This window comes from Callithrix jacchus, chromosome 7 (genome assembly GCF_049354715.1).
Source record: "Callithrix jacchus isolate 240 chromosome 7, calJac240_pri, whole genome shotgun sequence".
Classification (NCBI taxonomy): domain Eukaryota; kingdom Metazoa; phylum Chordata; class Mammalia; order Primates; family Cebidae; genus Callithrix; species Callithrix jacchus.
In genome coordinates this window covers 77,258,724-77,278,364 of record NC_133508.1, presented here as the reverse complement: position 1 = coordinate 77,278,364, position 19,641 = coordinate 77,258,724, and the positions used below count along the sequence as shown (strand labels likewise).

The 19,641-nt window shown below is 41.4% G+C and overlaps 1 protein-coding gene across 35 annotated transcripts in view; it reads right to left on the bottom strand.

Moving 5' to 3' along the window:
• NFYC (nuclear transcription factor Y subunit gamma) overlaps nucleotides 1–19,641 on the bottom strand; it is a 108,063-nt gene that overhangs the window by 28,000 nt on the left and 60,422 nt on the right. For 16 of the 35 annotated variants that reach the window (XM_078331364.1, XM_035250999.3, XM_078331367.1 and 13 more), the window contains exon 2: nucleotides 4,543–4,655. In XM_078331364.1, the coding sequence (XP_078187490.1) occupies nucleotides 4,543–4,647 (105 nt within the window). In that variant the 5' untranslated portion in view covers nucleotides 4,648–4,655. Of the gene's footprint in view, nucleotides 1–4,542; nucleotides 4,656–12,623; nucleotides 12,729–18,200; nucleotides 18,299–19,641 lie in introns of all 35 variants that reach the window. The other 19 variants (XM_035250998.3, XM_078331371.1, XM_078331379.1 and 16 more) reach the window with 4 other exon arrangements.

Below are 19,641 nucleotides of genomic sequence, written 5' to 3'. Positions count from 1 at the left end.
CTTTCTCAAAGCTTTTCTTTGTGACAAACTACTTTTTCATGTTCCTGAAACTTTGAGATCTCAAGGGGCACTGTGTCAAAGTGGATACTGAGGTGTGTGTATGGTTCATCCCTGTTGACAATCACCCAGTTTTCTATAATCCTATCCTAGCTTTCTAGTTACATGGAAGGATTAAGGCCTTTACAATCAGTAGATTGAGGCCCACGAAACTGACTTTCAACTCATGCTCCCCACTTCACTGGGTACCATAACTGAGGTGAGTAACATTTAACTCCTTAACTCCTTCTCCCGATACTGATCTTCTCCCAATACTGATACTTACAATTTTAAGAACAAATGACATACTTTTTCCCCTCCTACTTTTGGGAGTTAACGTCAGTAAGGCAGAAGAGCAAACTACCTCTCAGAACATTCTCATGTTCCTCACCACTACCAAAGAACTACATTAAAAATGCTGCCATCTGAAACTTGCATTTCAAGATGAACTAAAACCTGAATTCACTCAATGAGAGTTTGGAGCCAAAGAAAAGTCAATGAATCTTGGGCTGCACTAAGGAAAATCCAGAGTTTCAAATAATAAAGAGAAACCTTTTCCAGGCCTACTCTGGCAAAGTCAAGATTCTCCACCCTTTGAAAACAGTGATTCTGAATCTTGGCTGCATGTTAGAATCACCTGAAAAACAAGATACCTGAGCTGTCTCCTGGAGACCAGCTGAATCAGGAACTCTATGACAGCAGTCCGCAACCTCAGGAACCAGTTGTGTAGAAGACAATTTTCCCAAAGATGGGCAGGGTAGGTATTACAATCTCATACGGAGTATGCTACCTAGATCCCTCACATGTGCAGTTCACAATAGGAGAATCTAAATCTAGATTCTCTTAGATTCTCCTAGGAGAATCTAATGCCGCTGCTGATCTGACAGAAGGTGGAGCTCAGGTGGTAATGCTTGCTCACTAGCTACTCACCTCATGCTGTGCAGCCTGGTTCCTAGGTTCTTAACAGGCCATGGACCCATACAGTCTGTGGCCCGGGAATTGGGGACCCCTGCTCTAGTGGGTAGAGTACTGGCATTATGTTTTTTGAAAACTCCCCTTGTTACTGTGATCTAAGTGGGAGTTAAGGACTACTGTTTTACAGCCCTGCTACTCAAAGTGAGGTCCTTAGACCAGCAATGACATCACCTGGGAACTCAAACACAGAATCCCAGGTTCCATTCCTACCCTACTAAATCAGCACCAATATTTTAAGAGGATCCTCTCTCATGTGGTTAATACAGAAAATAAAGTTTGAGAAGCACTGCTCTATGGGAAGGGCTCACACAGCACAGGACCTGTTTTTTAAGAGTCCCCCAGTCTTCACCACCAAGTTTGTTTAAACAGTTATCTGATTTGATTGTAATGTTAGAAATGTTATCCCTGAATCAGGAGGCACTGAGGAATAAAAAGGTGAAACTGCCAATTAAAAGAAAGTGACCTAGGCATTAAATTACAGTTAATTGAAGGCTGAATGGGATGCAGACAGTAAGTACAGAATTAGATTTTTCTTTTCGAAATTCAGCATCATTGCCCACCCACCCCCAACTCACCTCCAAAAAGACAAAGTTAGCTTTCTCTTCCCCACCTTCAAAGAGGCCCAGTGGGGCAAAGTCTGTTATTTATTGTTCTTAGAGCTCTGCTGAGCAGGAATATAGTATTTTACACAATCACTTTGGTGCATAATCATCTTGGTATGGTTTTTAACTAATTTCGATCCCAGCTGAACACCACCTGGATTTATAGACAACGGCAGAGCTTTTAAGTGTTGTAAGAACAAGGTAAAATGAAAGATAAATTGCTTTTACAGGACTCAAACCAAAAGGACTTGAGGACAGTGTTTCTAACACATCATGAAATACATCAGCCAGCAAACTTCAATTACTTCTTTTTGGAACAATTTGTGTCCCAGTCTGAGATCACAACACCTTATGAACATTCTCATAAGTTTTACTTATGATTGGGTAGTTTAAACATGAGGAATTTTTTTTAATCTGTTAGATCAGGTGTCAACCTAAGTAGCCCTGCCATATCTGAAGAAGTCTGGTTTTAAGTACTGTTGAGTTCTGGAAAGGCACAGATTAAATGCTAAAAATCTAACACAAAGTCTATTTTATAGCAAAGTGTCGAGTATCTCATAATTTATATATTGAAAGTGAAAAACAGAATGGTTGAATGGGTACTCAAAGTACTGCTGCTACTGAATGCACATCACTTTCTAACCCTTCTAGGGTGGAAAAAAACATTAAGTTGAATCATAAGTAGGGGACTGTTTGTATAATATGATTCCACTTCTATGAGGTATTAAAAATAGTCAAATTCATAGAAAGCAGAATGGTGGTTGTTTTAGTCAGAGTCAAGTTTCAGTACTGTAAGATGAAAAAATTCTCGAGATGTTTCACAACAATGTGAATATACTGAACACTTCTAAACTGTACATTTAAAAATGGGTAGGTAAGGAGCAAAATTTTATGTTTTTACTACAACAACAACAAAAAATCAAAGTCCAACAAAACAGAAAAGTTAAGTGCTGAGCTTAAACCTCAAGAGTTTATCTGGCCACTTGCCTGATCCTGGATTTATGTCTCCCGGCTCAAGCTGTGGCACAGACTTGCTCGATCAGCCCCGTCCCACCACACCCCAGGAGGGCATCCGTTTTACACCAGGCTGACCCCAGCACCAAAAGCTGGTAAGGTTAATCATGAGATTATCCCCCTAAAATATGAACAAAACACCCCACATTTGACTTCATAATTTCATTTTTTCCTCCCTTCTCTTTTATATCTGAGACAGTTTGGATAACTACTACCTAGACTGCAGAAGAGAAACAATGACTTTTTAGTGGAAATCCACTCTGAACCCAGGCCAGTCTGAGAAAGGCCAAGCCAAGTTCAATTGCTGAAAACTCTTCCTATAAACAAACATGACCCAAAGGTATATCCAAAACATGAATTACTTTTTATCCCTGAAGTCAGTGAGCATTTATTATACTATGTTATTTCATTAGTTACTTGTTTATTACCCTGTCTCATCAGAATATATGTTCCATAAGTGCAATGATCCTGTCTGGTTCATTACTGTATCCACAGTATCTAGAATAGCCTTAGTTGGTGCATAAGTATTTGTTAAGTGAATGAATAAACTGACATTGTAATGTCAGAGGTTAAAGGTCACTAACCCTAAGCAACTGCAACATTAATTCTAGATCAGGAAAGAAGGCAATGTCTGCTCTGCCAGGATGCTAGTATTTCCAAGGCAGGAATGATACAGCCAACATAGGGAGCTCCTTCAGTATGTGTTAAAATGACACCCTAATGAACGTTCTTCATGAAGGACATGACAACTGTATTATGAAAATATTCCAATTCTAACCTGCCTCACCTTCCACTACCATTCTCATACCACATACTTCTTCCCTCAACCTCCAATAAATACACAGTAACCTCCATGCACTCTAAATGTCTTTGTTCCTCAACCTTATAGTTAGAGGAACTATAACTCTGGGCCTTCAAGTCTTTATGCATGCCCTTGTCTTTGCCCAAGATAAACTCCCCCATTCATTCTTCCCATCTGGTGAATGCTAAACTCATATTTTAAGACACCCCCCCAAAAAAAAAGACCCAAAAACAGTGTTCCTTTTACTTAAAGCCTTCCCTGATGAGTTAGAAAGAAACAAGCACTATGTCCTCTGTGCTCCTTGACTTTTACCTCTTCAGGACTCATCACTGTGCCTGATTCAGTAAGTACTTAATAAATACCTATTGACTAAATGACTCTGGTGGTAATTACTAGATTGTAAGCTCCTCACAGGCCAAGGTTATATTTAATTCTTCTGAGTCAGTAGTTCTCAACAGGGGATGATATTTGCCCATGGGGAAATTTGCCAATGTCTGGAGACATTTTTTCGTTGCCACAACTGGGGGAGAGGTGCTACTGGCATCTAGTGAGTAGAGGCTAGGGGTGCTGCTAAACATGCTATTATTATGCATAAGACAGCCCCTCACAACAAAGAATTAACTGACCCAAAATGTCAAAAATGCAGCTGTTGAGAAACTGATCAAAGTGTATCTTTTAACACCTGGAAAGAGTTCCTGGCTCACAACAGATTTGTTGTTGAATAAATTGCCCAATAGTTTTTACCAAGTTCTAGAAATGTGGCAGGGCCACTAAATCAGGTCTAAGAAATTGAGCTACAGCTACTGAAAGAAGATGAGATCTGTTTTTCTACTAGTCCTAAAGGATATGTCTCACATTAACTACCTCCAAATCAAAGTACCCACTATACACCCACAAGCCTATGGAAGATCACTGAAATATAAAAGGCACCCTTGTAGTTAACTCACACAAGGCAAATTATATTTTCATTTTCCTACCCATAGGTCAGGGATGAACTATACTTTTGTAAATGTGCTTGAAATTAAAAATGCTTTAGTGTGAGTTTTGGTTAATTTCCCATGGCTCTTTACATGCTTTAAAAGTTTCTAATAAAAGTTTCTCATTCTTCCTCACCACTGTTAAATTCCGAATTTCTTCCATGACCCGAGGCCAGAAGGACTGTAGGCTTTGCTGGGCATCACTGCTGCTAGTACCACCAAATCCTCCTTCTGCGGACATTTCGACAACTGAAAACAAACACATACATAAGACACATTAGGAAGAATAAACTCAGATTTTCTGTCCAGATTAGGCATTTGTATCTTTGTGGATGTATGAATCTATTCAATTTTTCAGTCTGATAAGGCATACAATTGTGCTAAGAAGATTTTAACAGAGACTTACATCCTAACAAAAACACTGGGAAGAAAGTTTTCCTTCTACATAGCTTATACCATAGAGACTACTGAAGAGCTCCAACTAGAAAATCAAAAGATGCTAGAAATGTAAGCTGAAATCCTAATGTGAATCAAGGGCTTCTGTGTATGGGGTGAGGAAAGTACTTTATTGCCCTAGTCTAGCCCATAATTTTCAATGCCATTCCCTCCAAAGCGTTTTCAAGTACTCGTGGCTTCTCATACTCCATGCCAGAGCCTTCAGCAAATTTTTGTATTAAAAGTCTTCAGTGATTAATACTGTACAGAAATGTAAACCCAGAGTCTTAAAAAATAAGACCCGAGCTGGGAACAATGGTGCATGCCTGTGGTTCCAGCTACTCAGGAAGCTGAGGCAGGATTGCTTGGGCCCAAGAGTTCAAGACCAGCCTGGGCAACATAGCAAGACTTGTCTCAAAAAAAGAGAGGGAGAGAGAGCGTGTGCCAGGTTTCTTCTTTTGTTTCAGACACTGTGGCCCCATTTCTCTACGGCTCCTGATGATGATGATTCCTTCTAATCTCAGGCAAATCTGCCTCAAAGGACATACGCCTAATAACTGAGAAGGAAACATGAAGTCTCTGAAATGAAACTACTTGCCAGTTCTTCCCAGTTCCTTCCTAACCTGAACCATGTTATTAGACACAAAGCCTAACACAGCACACTGGCAACTGGAGGCCTTAAAGACAGGTAAAAAAACAAAGGAGAGGTCAGGTGCAATGGCTCACATCTGTAATCCCAAAACTTTGGGAGGCTGAAGTGGGTGGATCACCTTAGGTCAAGAGTTCGAGACCAGCCTGACCAATGTGGTGAAACCCCGTCTCTACTAAAAATACAAAAATTAGCTGGGCATGGTGGCAGATGCCTGTAATCCCAGCTACTTGGGTGGCTGAGACAGAAGAATTGCTTGAACCAGGGAGGCAGAGGTTTCGGTGGGCTGAGATTGGGCCATTGCACTTCAGCTCAGGTGACAGAGTGAGACTCCATCTCAAAAACAAAAAACAAAGGAGAATTAAAATTAGAATAGAGAAAGAGGGTGAGAACCTGCATTTAGTCAACCTTTTTGTGATGAAGGAAGGAAGACGAATAAGGAGTCCCATGTCAGCTGTAACTGTATATAACACAGGTTGAGTATCCCTTATCTGAATGAAATCCTGAAATGCCTGGGACCAGAAGTTTTTGGAATTTTGACTTTTTTTTTTTAGACAGAGTTTCACTCTTGTTGCCCAAGCTGGAGTGCAGTGGCACAATCTCAGCTCACCACAACCTCCGCCTTCCAAGTTCAAGAGATTCTCCTGCCTCAGCCTCCTAAGTAGCTGGGATTACAAGCATTTGCCACCACACTCGGCTTTTTTTGTATTTTTAGTAGAGATGGGGTTTCACCATGTTGGCCAGGCTGGTCTCAAATTCCTGATCTCAGATGATCCAACCACCTCGGCCTCTCGGAGTGCTAGTGCTGGAATTACAGGAGTGAGCCACCGTGCCCGGCCTTTTTTTTTTTTTTTTTTTGGAGTAAGTTTGCACTATACTTAATGGCTAAGCATCCCAAATTTGAAAATCCAAAATCCAAAATGAGCATTTCCTTTGGGCGTCATGTCAGGGCTCAGAGTTTTGGATTTCAGATTTTCAGATTAAGGATACTCAACCTGTATTGTAATGTCTTAAGCGCGTATCTAGCAAATATTTAAATGCAAGAACAGTTTTAATTAAACACAAAGAATGGAGAAACTTAGTGCTCTCCTAAGACTTTCTATTCTGAGGAATTACTTGAAAAGGTTTAACATGCCAGTGACAGGATGCTGGCAGAGATCTATGTGAGTCATTAAGAACTAATTCTGAGGGGCTGAAAGAAAAGCACCAAAGCCAGTTGTCACATGAACATACTTGTTACTTTCCAGGCTCCATGTGGATACACACTGGGCAGAACACTATCACAGCAGAATGGAATGAAAGCTGACAACTCTAGGGTTTAGCCTATGGGGATGTCCAATTCACCCTTAAATGTTTACAGGTCTGATTTTTTTTCTTCCCTTTTCCTTCTAAAGGAAATGATGAGGGGAATGAAATGGAAGGAAAACAAGAATACGAGCTTCAAAGCAGATTTCATTCTGGTGTAATGACATTAGTGGGTGATGATGTAATGGGAAAAGGTTTGGAGCCAATTTCTGGTGCTAGAGGCCTATAAACAGCTCTATACATCAACAGAAATTCTAGTACCTGGGATGCAATATGATCTTGGAGTTTCTGAAGGGAGTTAAAGGGAAGTGTTCAATCACAGTTGAAAATGACTAGATAAAATCTTAAGTCCTAAATAACCAAGTAAGACCCCTGTATTTTCACTTATCATCAATACACATGTCCTATATGGTACTCTCTTAGATGTATTGAGAACAGCAACAACAACAAAATTAAGATAATCTAGAGAAGTTTAGTTATTTATCATTATTAATAGTTTCCTACAAGGTACTCAAGACAATGAAGAGAGTGACTCAATTTAACCTTTTTCAAATGGGGCAAACAAAAATATCTTTCTGGAAATAAAAATAATTATCAAGAAACTTTAAAAGAATCTAATTAGCTGGGCACGGTGGTGCGTGCCTGTAATCCCAGCTACTCAGGAGGCTGAGGCAGGAGAATTGCCTGAACCCAGGAGGCGGAGGTTGCGGTGAGCCGAGATCGCGCCATTGCACTTCAGCCTGGGTAACAAGAGCGAAACTCCGTCTCAAAAAAAAAAAAAAAGAATCTAACCTTCTATTGTATGGGTCCATGGACAAGCCTCCTCTTGGCACAATCTGCCATGCAAATTGCTAAGGTCAAAGGAGAAAGATGCACAGTTGCGAGGATGATATCTCCATATACTTGTTAATGGATGGGTAGGTTTAGTTGGAGTACAAAGATCTGTACAATTTAAAAGTCTGATAACAAGTTCTGGCTGTCCTCTGATATGCCCCCAAAACATTATAAAGGTACTCAATTCAAAAAGCAGTTCTAGAACCATCTGTGCAGTTTGCTTTTAAATTTTGAACTATCCCAACTATGGATGTGCAGGCATGATCAGCCCCCAAACATCTGTGTAGTCAACAGATCATGATCTTTGGCTGGCTCAGAGCCACATACTGTGGTAGTGGAAGTTAAGTACAAAAGAGAAGTTATTAAATTTTTTTTGAACTGAAAATTTACTAAAGGTTAAGTTTTAAAATTGAGAAGCCCATCTACATTAGGAAACCCCAAACAGATAAAGGCAAAAAATACAAGTCGATAATATTCTTTATATTTTACTGCATCACAGAACTTTAGGACTGAAAAAAAAAAAAGACGTAATGAGACACTCAGGTCCACCTCTTCATAAGATGCTCGCAGCTTTTCTTCAACCTTTGTCTAACCCCAGGTGATTCTACCTTAAGTGGTCAACCAGCCACTTAAGGTAGAATTTGAGTGCCTCACACTCTAGTTCCAGGAAACTGGCTTATTGTAAGACATTCTTTCCCATCTTTGGACAGCTCTATAACTGTTCTTCTTTACATTAGGTTTTAGAGTTATGGCCTTTATGATTCTTCCATTCAGCAAACTCTTTTTATAAATTCCTGACTTCAAAAGAAAAGGTCCTCTTCCTTTGAAGGACACAAGATCTTCCCACAGGGAAAAGAGAAAAAGGTTTGGAGCATGTTTTCTAGCATCTTTGCAGATATTATTAGTAATATCTCTCAGAAGAATATAAATTGTTAACGTAAATTCCTGGAAAAGGTGAGTAGTTTTATTCAAAAGGCTTTCCCTAAAGCAGATCCATTCTTTGCATGAAGCTTTAAAAACACCCTAATAATTAAAAATATATGTATAAAGCAGGCCAGGCAGAGTAGTTCATGCCTACAATCCCAACACTTTGGGAAGCAAAGGCAGGTTGATCATCTGAGGTCAGGAGTTTGAAACCAGCCTGGCCAACATGGTGAAACCCCGTCCCTATTAAAAATACAAAAATTAGCTGGGTATAGTGGCGCAGCTACTCAGGAGGCCAAGGCAGGAGAACTGCTTGAACCCAGGAGGCAGAGGTTGCAGTGAGCCAAGATCGCGCCACTGCACTCCAGCCTGGGCCACAGAGAGAGACTCTGTCTCAAAAAAAAAAAAGGAAGAAAAGAAGAAGAAGAAAGAAGGAGGAGGAGGAGGAGGAGGAGGAGGAGGAGGAAGAAGAAGAAGAAGGAGGAGAAGGAGAAGAAGAAAAATAATAAAGCAACCTTAGCTAATCATCACCTCTTATTTTAATGCATTAATTGCAAGTAAATTGATTCTGCTACAGAAGTAGTCCATTTACAACATCTACAAGCCTATGGAAAATGTGCTGGGTTCATCTTCTAGGATAATAAGGGAAAGAGTGTATTTAAAAGTAAGAGGAGGCCGAGTGCTATGGCTTATGTCTGTAATCTCAACAACTCTGGCGGCTGAGACAGGAGAATCACTTCAGGCCAGTAGTTTGAGACCAGCCTGGGCAACACAGTCATACTCTGTCTCCAAAACAAAAACTCTTTAGGTTACAAGCTCATGCTTGTAATCCCAGCACTTTTGGAGGCTGAGGTGGTAGATCACTTGAGGTCAGGAGTTCAAGACCAGCCTGGCTAATATGGTAAAATCCTGTTTCTATTAAAAATACAATACAAAATAAATTAGCCGGGCGTGGTGGTACATGCTTGTAAACCCAGCTACTTGGGAGGCTGAGGCAAAAGAATCACTTCAACCTCGGAGGAGGAAGTTGCAGTGAGCCAAGATAATGCCACTGCACACCAGCCTTGGCAGCAGAGCGAGACTCCATCTCAAAAAAGAAAAAAAAAATTTTTTTAAATAGGCATTGTGGCACGTACCTGTAAGTCTTAGCTACTCAGGAGGCTGAGAAAGGTGGATCTCCACACTCTTTCTCTGCAAAATCTGTCCCAGGGTTTTGCTCTGTTGCCCAGACTGGAGTGCAGTGGCATGATCTTGGCTCACTGCAGCCTCTACTTCCTGGGCTCAAGCAATCCTCCTACCTCAGCCTCCCAAGTAGCTGGGACTGCAGGCACTCAACGGAGTTACTATCTCTCCAGGAAGTCTTCACTATTGCTTTCTGGAAATGGTCCCTCCTTCTTGGGAGCCTTAAGAAGTCCCTGATCTGCACCTCTCTTTCTGTCCTCATATTACCCTGTACAATCATTGTAGGATACTTTGTGTGACATACACATCAGTGTGTATGTCTTATTTCCCCTCCTGATATACAAGCTCCTTGAGGGTAGGATCTGCATATGATTCATCTCTGGATCCCTCACAGTCCGATAACTACCCCTAACTGGAGGGGCAAGACAGTTGCTGGGTATGGCTTTTCTGAGAAAAAAAGTGAATCTTGGAAAGCTTGACCCTGAAATACTTATTGGAATTGCCTGAAGAACCAGAGGAAATGGTTATACAAGCTTATTTCAGTAAGCTTAGAATAAGTGAGCTCTGGGATGTTAGAGCAAGGACTACAATCAGAAATCTACCTGAAACTGACTTACTGAAGTGAATTTAAAATAAAAGGGGATGACAGAAAGGACACATAAAAACATCTAAGACAGTCCTGGAAGCTTCAAGGCAGACTTAAAGGCTGGAAATTTAAAAGTAAGAGGTGGGTGCAGACCATTCCCAAGTGTAAATCTTTTGAAAGTCAGAACCTCTTCAGAAAAGTGACCAGGATAGATTAGCAAAGTCTGAAATATTAATGACAATGGGTAAATAGGATGAGGATAAATACCTCTGCCTGGACATCCATTAGCAAAAAGATAAGGAGAAAATCATGCAGAAGTGAGATGATTTAATCAGACCATTCAAGAGTGGGCAATCTAGCTGTTATTCTTTATATCCAGTTACTCTTTATCATTCTTAAAGAGACCTCAGAAGTTTTTAAAACATCCCAAAATCAGAGTGCTCCTCTTTTAAAATTATCTTGGAAATCTTTCAAGCTCTTGCTCTAACCAGGTACCATGCCTGCCAAATCTTCCCTTAGTGATATGCCTGGGCATGGAACAACAGGATGTATCAAAATTATCAACCTCATAAATAAAAAGAAATCTAAGGTTTTATTGCAATATGACCTGGTTTTTGAAACTCAGTACCTTTAGACTTCAGTTCAGCTCTCAATTCCTTGGCATGTACTTCATTCTCTATACTAAACTCTTCCTTAGACACGCCTAAACCCATGACACAGCCCTTTGAGGTAAATAAAACCAAACAGATGTTGTTGGGAGACAATACCTGAAACTAACATCATAACAACTGTTCAAGGGGAAAAGACCACAGAAAGCTCCCCTAAAATGAAACTCAATTCTTGACCAATTCTGCTTCCAATTAAAGCAGAGTAAGTCCTCCCTTAATGTCTTCGATACACTCCTAGAAATTGCAACTTAAGCCAAACATAGAAAAAAACCAATTTTAGCAAAGGCTAACTGATATAAGTAAGAGTTAGTTCCTATGACATATTTCTGGTCACAAAAACATCACCAAACTTCTAAATAAAGATCAAGACACTTCTAATATTAAACACTGAAATAAGTATGAGCTATACATACATTTAAGAAAGATTGAGAAAAATAAAGGCCAGGGCCGGGAGTGGTGGCTCACGCCTGTAATCCCAGCATTTTGGGAGGCCAAGGCAGGTGGATCACCTGAGGTTAGGAGATCGAGACCAGCCTGGACAACATGGTGAAACCCCGTCTTGAAACCCCATCTCTACTAAAAATACAAAAAATTAGCCAGGCATGGTGGCTGTTATCCCAGCTACTCAAGAGGCTGAGGCAGGAGAATCACTTGAACCCAGGAGGCAGAGGTTGCAGTGAGCCAAGATGGCACCATTACACTCCAGCCTGGGCAACAGAGCAAGACTCCATCTCAAAAAAAAAAAAAAAAAAAAGAGCTGAGATGGACCAAGAACTAGCTAGGCCTCTTGCACTAAACAGCCAAGCTGTGACTACAAAGAAAAAGTTCTTGAAGGAAATTAAAAGTGCTCCTCCAGTGAACACACAAATGATAAGAAAGCAAACAGCTTTACTGCCAATATGAAGAAAGTTTCAGAAGTCTAGATAGAAGATCAAACCTACCACAACATTCCTTTAAGCCAAAGCCTAATCCAGGGCAATGCCCTAACTCTCCTCAATCTACGAAGGCTGAGAGACGTGAGAAGGCTACAGAAGAAAGTTGAAAGCTGGCAGGGGTTGGTTCAGGAGGTTTAAGAAAAGAAGCCATCTCCATAAAATAAAAGTATAAGGCAAAACATTAAGTGCTAATGTAGAAGCTGCAGCAAGTTACCCTGAATATCTAGCTGGGATAATTGACGCAACTGGCTACATTAAACAATTTCAACGTAGAAAAAATGGACTTTTACTGGAAGATGCCATCAAGAATTTTTATAGCTACCGAGGAGAAGCCTACCATTCCAAAAACCCGAGGGCCCTTAAGAATTATACTAAATCTACTCTGCCTGTGCTCTATAAATGGAACAAAGCTGGATGATAGCACATCTGTTTACAACATGGTTGACTAATCAGACCTATTGCTCAGAAAAAAAAAAAATTCTTTTCAAAATACTACTGCTCACTAACAATATACTTGGTCATCAAAAACTCTGATGGAGGCTGGGTGCAGTGGCTCACACCTGCAATCCGAGCCCTTTGGGAGGACAAGGTAGGCAGATCACCTGAGGTCAGGAGTTTGAGACCAGCCTCAGCAACATGGCGAAACCCTGTCTCTACTAAAAATACAAAAATTAGCCAGGGATGGTGGCGGGCACCTACCTGTAATCCCAGCTACTCGGGAGGCTGAGGCAGGAAACCTGCTTGAACCCAGTGAGCCAGACTGCACCACTGCACTCCAGCCTGGGCACCAGAGCAAGAATCTGTCTCAAAAAACAAACAAACAAAACAAAAAACATTAATCTCCTTGCCCATCTCCATCAGAGTTTTTTATTTTGAGACATTCTTGCTCTGTCACCCAGGCTGGAATGCACTGGCACCATCTTGGCTCATTGTAACCTCCGCCTCCTGGGTTCAAGCAATTCTCGTGCCTCAGCCTCCCGAGTAGCTGGTATGACAGGCACATGCCACCACGCCCAGCTAATTTTTGTTAATTTTAGTAGAGACAGTGTTTCACCATGTTGGCTAAGCTGGTCTCAAACTCCTGACCTCAGGTGATCTGCCTACCTTGTCCTCCCAAAGGGCTCGGACTGCAGGTGTGAGCCACTGCACCCAGCCTCCATCAGAGTTTTTGATGACCAAGTATATTGTTAGTGAGCCACCACGCTGGGCTGGGATTAATATTTTAATACCTACTAACACAATATCCATTCTGCAGCTCATGGATCAAAGAGTAATTTCAACATTCAAGTCGAAATTTCTTATTGAAGAAATACATGGCAGTGGCTCATGCCTGTAATCCCAGCACTCTGGGAGGCAGAGGTGAATGGATCACCTGATATCGGGAGTTCAACGCCAGCCTGGCCAAAATGATGAAACCTCACCTCTACTAAAAATACAAAAATTAGCGGGGCTTGGTGGTGCATGCCCGTAGTCCCAGCTACTCTGGAGGCTAAGGCATGAGGCTGCAGTGAGCCGAGATCACTCCACTGCACTCTAGCCTGGATGACAGAGTGAGACTGTCTCAAACGTAAAAACACTTCATTCACAAGGCTATAGCTGTCAAAGACAGGGATTCCTCAGACATATTTGAGTAAAGTAAACTGAAAACCTTCTAGACAGGACTCATCATTTTAAATTCCATTAAGAATATTCATGGTCAGGTGCAGTGGCTCATGCCTATAATCCCAGCACTTTGGGAGGCCAAGGCGCAAGAATCGCTTGAGTCTAGGGGTTTGAGATCTCAAGACCAGTCTAGGCAACACAGGGAGACCCTGTCTCTACAGAAAATACAAAAATTAGCTGGGCATGGTGGCATGTGTCTGTAGTCCCAGCTACTTGGGAGGCTTAGGTAGGAGGATGGCTTGAAGCTGGGAGACAGAGGTTACAATGAACCAAGATCATGGCACTGCATTCCACCCTGGATGACAGAGTGAGACCATGTCTCAAAAAAAAAAGCTAAAAGCCCAGCAATGTGGTTCACACCTATAATCCCAGCACTTTGGGAGACCAAGGCAGGTGGATAACCTGAGGTCAGGAGCTCGAGACAAGCCTGGCCAACATGGTGAAACCCTGTCTCTACCAACAATACAAAAATTAGCTGGGCATGGTGGTAGGCACCTGTAATTCCAGCTACTCGGGAGGCTGAGGCAGGAGAAATCTCTTGAACCCAGGAGACGGAGGCTGCAGTGAGCTGAGATTGCACTATTGCACTCCAGCTTGGGCAACAAGAGTGAAACTCTATCTCAAAAACAAAACAAAACAAACATACAAAAAAAAAGGCCACAGAAATTGCCAAAGCTACCCCAACCTTCAGCAGCTACCACCCTAATAAATCAGCAGCCCTCATCATCAAGACCCTCAAGCAGCAAAAGGTTATGACTTGCTGAGGTTCAGATGATTATCAGCATTTTTACCAGTAAGGTATTTTAAAATTAAGATATTTTTTAGACATAATGCTACTGCACACTTAATATACTATAATATAAACATAACTTCTATTTGCTCTGGGAAACCAACAAATTTGCGTGACTCTCTTTATTACGATGTTAGCTTTACTGCAGTGGTCTGGAACCGAACTCACACTATCTGCAAGATGTACCTGTATTTTGCCCTAGTGGCAGCACTGTCACAAGCATTTTATGTTCCAGTACTGCTCAAGTAGTTATTGAGGTTAGTTCTAGGTTTCTTCATTTAAATGAGCTAAGGTTTGTAGAATGTTGTATTTTAAATGATTATGAGATACAGAGAAAGGAAGAATATTAATAAAAAATAAATGGATGGACGAGGGAAAGAGGGGGTAGGGTTTATTTACTAACAGACAATTTGGTTTTTATGTTTATACAGACGGACCTTAGGACTTATGCCATTATCAATCACAATAGCTAAAAAGCATTTCAAGTCTTAAGAAGGCTTATACTCTCCAAAATAAAACCAATCTAAAACTGACAATTTCACAAGGAGAAAAACAGCACTGATCTGGAAATTAAAAGACCTATGTTTGTGTACTGGCTGCTTGCTGCCTAATAGCTGGTGACCACGGGCCAGTCACTCTATCAAGCCACTCCGGGAATGATGTATACTGAACACATTCCAGAGGGGTCTCTGGTGGTTTGGTGAGCAAGTCATACACTTCACTATTTGAAGATGTAATAGATGAATGAATACAAAGGAAGCTAAGGAGACTAGAGAGAAGAGAAGGTTAAATAGTCTCTATTGAAGCTCATCTAAGGTTTTTATGTAGTCATGCAAGAAAGGACTAAGTTTAGTGCCTGAAACCTTAATACTTACGTTCTAAACTCTTACACAGCTGGATACCATCTGGTCATATTTACCGGCAGCCTACTAAATAGTCTCAGTCTTTGCTACTATAATATTAGAATAAATAACACAGCTCTACTTCCCCAACTCTGATTAATGCTAAGTTTGATGTTTGAGGGTATGTCTGTCATAAGAGGAAGCTGCTGTTCAAAGTGCCTACTGGAAAAACATGCTTCCTAAAAGACTAAGGCTTGGAAGTGGCTGCACACTGCTCTCCTTCGAGATCTGTTCACAAGGACACACTTTCAAACTGACAGAAGACCCACTTTTCCTTCAAAAACATGTATTTTTCTATTTGGTATCTAGCACAATATAATCTTTGAAACAGGGGCCAGATCATAATACAGTTGTAGTATAACTAGAAAAAAATGAAGGCACAGCAACTGGTATAAACAATGAAAGCGATGGGAAGGCATGAACAGAACATTTGAAAACTTATTTCTGTGGAACAGAAAATGGTATGTAACATCACACATTCTTCCTCAACCTTTCATTAATGCTCAAACTTAAACCATCCCTGCATACATGACAGCAATAAAACACTATCAGTATTTTGTATGATGGAGAAAAAGGGTCAAGTATTTAGTGAAGTATTCTAAAGCAAGGGTCTAAAAACTATAGCTCACAGGCCAAATCTGGCCTATAGCCTGTTTTTAGAAACAGTTTCACTGGAAGACAGCAACCCTAATTAGTTTATTTTTTATTTTTTCTAGATGAAGTCTTACTCTGTCACCCAGGCTGAAGTGCAGTGGCACAATCTCAGCTCCCTGCAACCTTCGCCTCCTGGGTTCAAGTAATTCTCCTGCCTCAGTCTCCTGAGTAGCTGGGATTATAGGCACCCATCATCACGCCCAGCTAATTTTTGTATTTTTGTAGAGATGCGGTTTCACCATGTTGACCAGGCTGGTCTTGAATTCCTGACCTCAGGTGATCCACTCACCTCAGCCTCCCAAAAAGTTGGGATTGCAGGTGTGAGCCAATATGCCCGGCCCCTAATTGGTTTATACTGTTTATGGCTGCTCTCACGCTACAACAGTAGAGTTAAAGAGTTACAACAAAAATCATAGCCGCAAAGCCTAAAAGATCTGGCCCTTTAAGAAAAAGGTTCAGCAGGGTACAGCAGCTCAAGCCTCAAATCCCAGCACTCTGGGAGGCCAAGGTGGCAGGATCGCTTGACCCCAGGAGTTTGAGATCAGCCTGGGCAACAGAGTGATACCCCCATCTCAATAGAAAATAAAAAATTAGCTAGGTGTGGTGGCCCACACCTGTAGTCCCAGCTACTCGGGAGGCTGAGGGAGGAGGATTGCTTGAGCCTGGGAGGTCAAGTCTGCAGTGAAACATGATTGTGCCACTGCACTCCAGCCTGATCAGCAGAGCAAGACCCTATCTCAAGAAAAAATAAATAAAAAGAAAAAGTTTCAGATAACATTCTGACCTTGTTTTTGTTTGTTTGTTTTTGAGATGGAGTTTCACTCTGTCACTCAGCTGGAGTGCAGTGGCACAATCTCAGCTCACTGCAACCTCCGCCTCAGGTTCAAGCAATTCTGCCTCAGTCCCCCAAGTAACTGGGACTACAGGCACATGCTACTATGCCCAGCTCATTTTTGTATTTTTTAGTAGAGATGGGTTTCACCATGCTGGCCAGGATGGTCTCGATCTCTTGACCTCAAAATCCACCTGCCTCGGCCACTCAAAGTGCTGGGATTACAGGTGTGAGCCACTGCGCCCAGCCAATATGCTGACCTTGTTTTAAAACACTGTTAGGTGTTTTATTTACCCCCTGATTTACTGATGGGGAAAATGACACCAGAGGTCAAGAAGCTTGTCCTAGATCACAAAACTGTTACTTAGCTCCTCTGCCTCTCTCACCATTCATCCTCAATTAGAAGCAAGCTGGGCCAGCCCCTCTGCCCCACAGAAGAGACTCTTTGACCCTCCAGCCTAATGAGTAAATAAATCCTTGTAGGAAGAATGGTGAGTAACTGGTTTTTCAGGCCTCAATCCTGAAAAGGAATTGTGACATGAGCTAGAGCCAGAAAGAGTGCCTGTAGCCTAAGTTAGGTCATATTCTAAAATAAAGCATCATTTTCTTACTGGGTCCCTTCTGAGATTCACAAATAATCTCTTGCCCAGTTTCTGGCAGTACCTTGTGTTTGTGTGTCCAGGAGAGGTAAGAAGTGTGATTCTGAAGATTGTTTCAAAGATGCCAACTTACATGCTTTAGAGTGCATAAAATACATGCCACATACATCACCCTCAATTGACTCTTACCTAACTCAGTGTTAAATTTATCAATATCATTCCAATTTTATAGTTAAGGTTAAAGGGTTGGGTATCAAGTTACTTGCTCAAGATCACAATACAATAAATGATAGAGTCAAAGTGCAAAAGCTTGCCAGGCACGGTGCCTCACACCTGTAATCCCAGCACTTTGGGAGGCTGAGGTGGGCAGATCACAAGGTCAGGAGATCAAGGCCAACCTGGTTAACACAGTGAAACCCCATCTCTACTGAAAATACAAAAAATTAGCTGGGCATGGTGGCACACAACTGTAGTCCCAGCTACTCGGGAGGCTGAGGCAGGAGAATCGCTTGAACCTGGGAAGCAGAGGTTGCAGTGAGCCAAGATTGTGCCACTGCACTCCAGCCTGGTTGACAGAGTGAGACTCCATCTCAAAAAAAAAAAGCAAAAACTCTAAAATTCTGCTCTTGATTTATCATAACTTGTTCATTCTCATTTCTGCACTGTTTTAAAGTATATGTATTTTCAAACTATTAAGACAAATGAGCAGTCTCAAATTGGATCACTTCCCTTTGCATGCCTCTAGGCGCGTCAGCAGCACCTATGAATACTCAGCTGTGAACAGCTGGGGGCAGTAAAGCACAAGGTAAACACATAAATAAATAACATGTATTAGACCTGGGGGTTCTTGCTCTCTGGCAAACTATGATCTTGAACAAATCTCTTAACTTCTTAGAAACTTCTCTGTTCATCTATAGAAACATCCCACAGGGCAGCTGAAACACATAAATGGCAAAACACATGTTAGAAGGCCTCAAAAAATAGTAAGCTTCATACAAATGCCAGATGGCATCATATCATAATGACTGCTCAAAGCTGGACAAGACACCGACTACTCGTCTGAATAGTCCCAGATACAGTATCAAGCCTAAAGACCAACTAGCTTCTTTCTCTCTACAATTTAGACTACTTACTTTGTTTTTAACACATTTCTTTAAAAAACATAGTTTCAGATGCATGGAAATACATATTAAAATAGAGAAAGACGTTCTCCCATCTCTTTCATAAACACGAAATAATTTTTAAAGCCCTTTAAACTATGAAATTTGGAACAAATGTACTAGTTCCAAAGAAGCAAAGAACTCAAGCTGAAAATGACTGGGAATGATCCAAATTTAAATCCCTGGGAGTGTCAATAATCAATGGGGATACTAGGTTTTCCCTCCATACTAATCCAAAAACATTTAAATTCTTAGAATATGTCTCCTTGGGCTAGGCATGGTGGCTCATGCCTGTAATCTCAGCACTTTGGGAGTACAAAGCAGGAGGGCTGCTTGAGCTCAGGAGTTCAAGATCAACCTGGGAAACAGCCAAGACCTTGTCTCTACAAAAAAGGGGGGAAAAAAATTAGCCAGTGTGGTGGCACACACCTGTAGCTCCAGCTACTCAGGAGGCTGGGGCAGGAGGATCACTTGAGCCAAGGAGTTGGGAGACTGCAGTGAACCATGATCGCACCACTGCACTTCAGCCTGGGCAACAGGGTGAGATCCTGTCTCAAAAAACAAAACAGCAACCACAACCACCACCATCACCATCTCTTTGGATACCTCAGAATTCCACAGGCTAGGAGTACATGCCTGTTTTGTCTTGTGAAAGGAATCTTGTTTACGTTAGAGGGTAGAGGAAACCTGGAGGCCAGGCAGCTCCCAACTCAACCTGGCCCCACTGTCCAAGCAAAAGATTCTGTTTTGAGCTCTAAAGAGAGTTCTGCCCACTTTCATCTATATCTGAGGTCCTGAAGCGAACAGGAAGGGAACATGTTCTGGAAAGTTGGAATTTCTCAGATTATCTCATGGATGTTTAAGTTTCTTCTGGAATAGCATTGATAAGAAGCTTGCCTTTACAGTACAACTGTAAAGAAATTAAATACTGTATACCCATTCATTCACTAATCAGTGATGACAAAATTTTTGTTCCCCAAGAAACCATTCCTGGGACACAAAGCTACTTCTCTAATTAGCATATTCACTTGCTTCAGATTTATGTGACGCATTATCTTTTTTGGGAGGCCTATTATTTTATAACCTTAAAATTTTCATGCTCCTATTTTTTCCCCAGT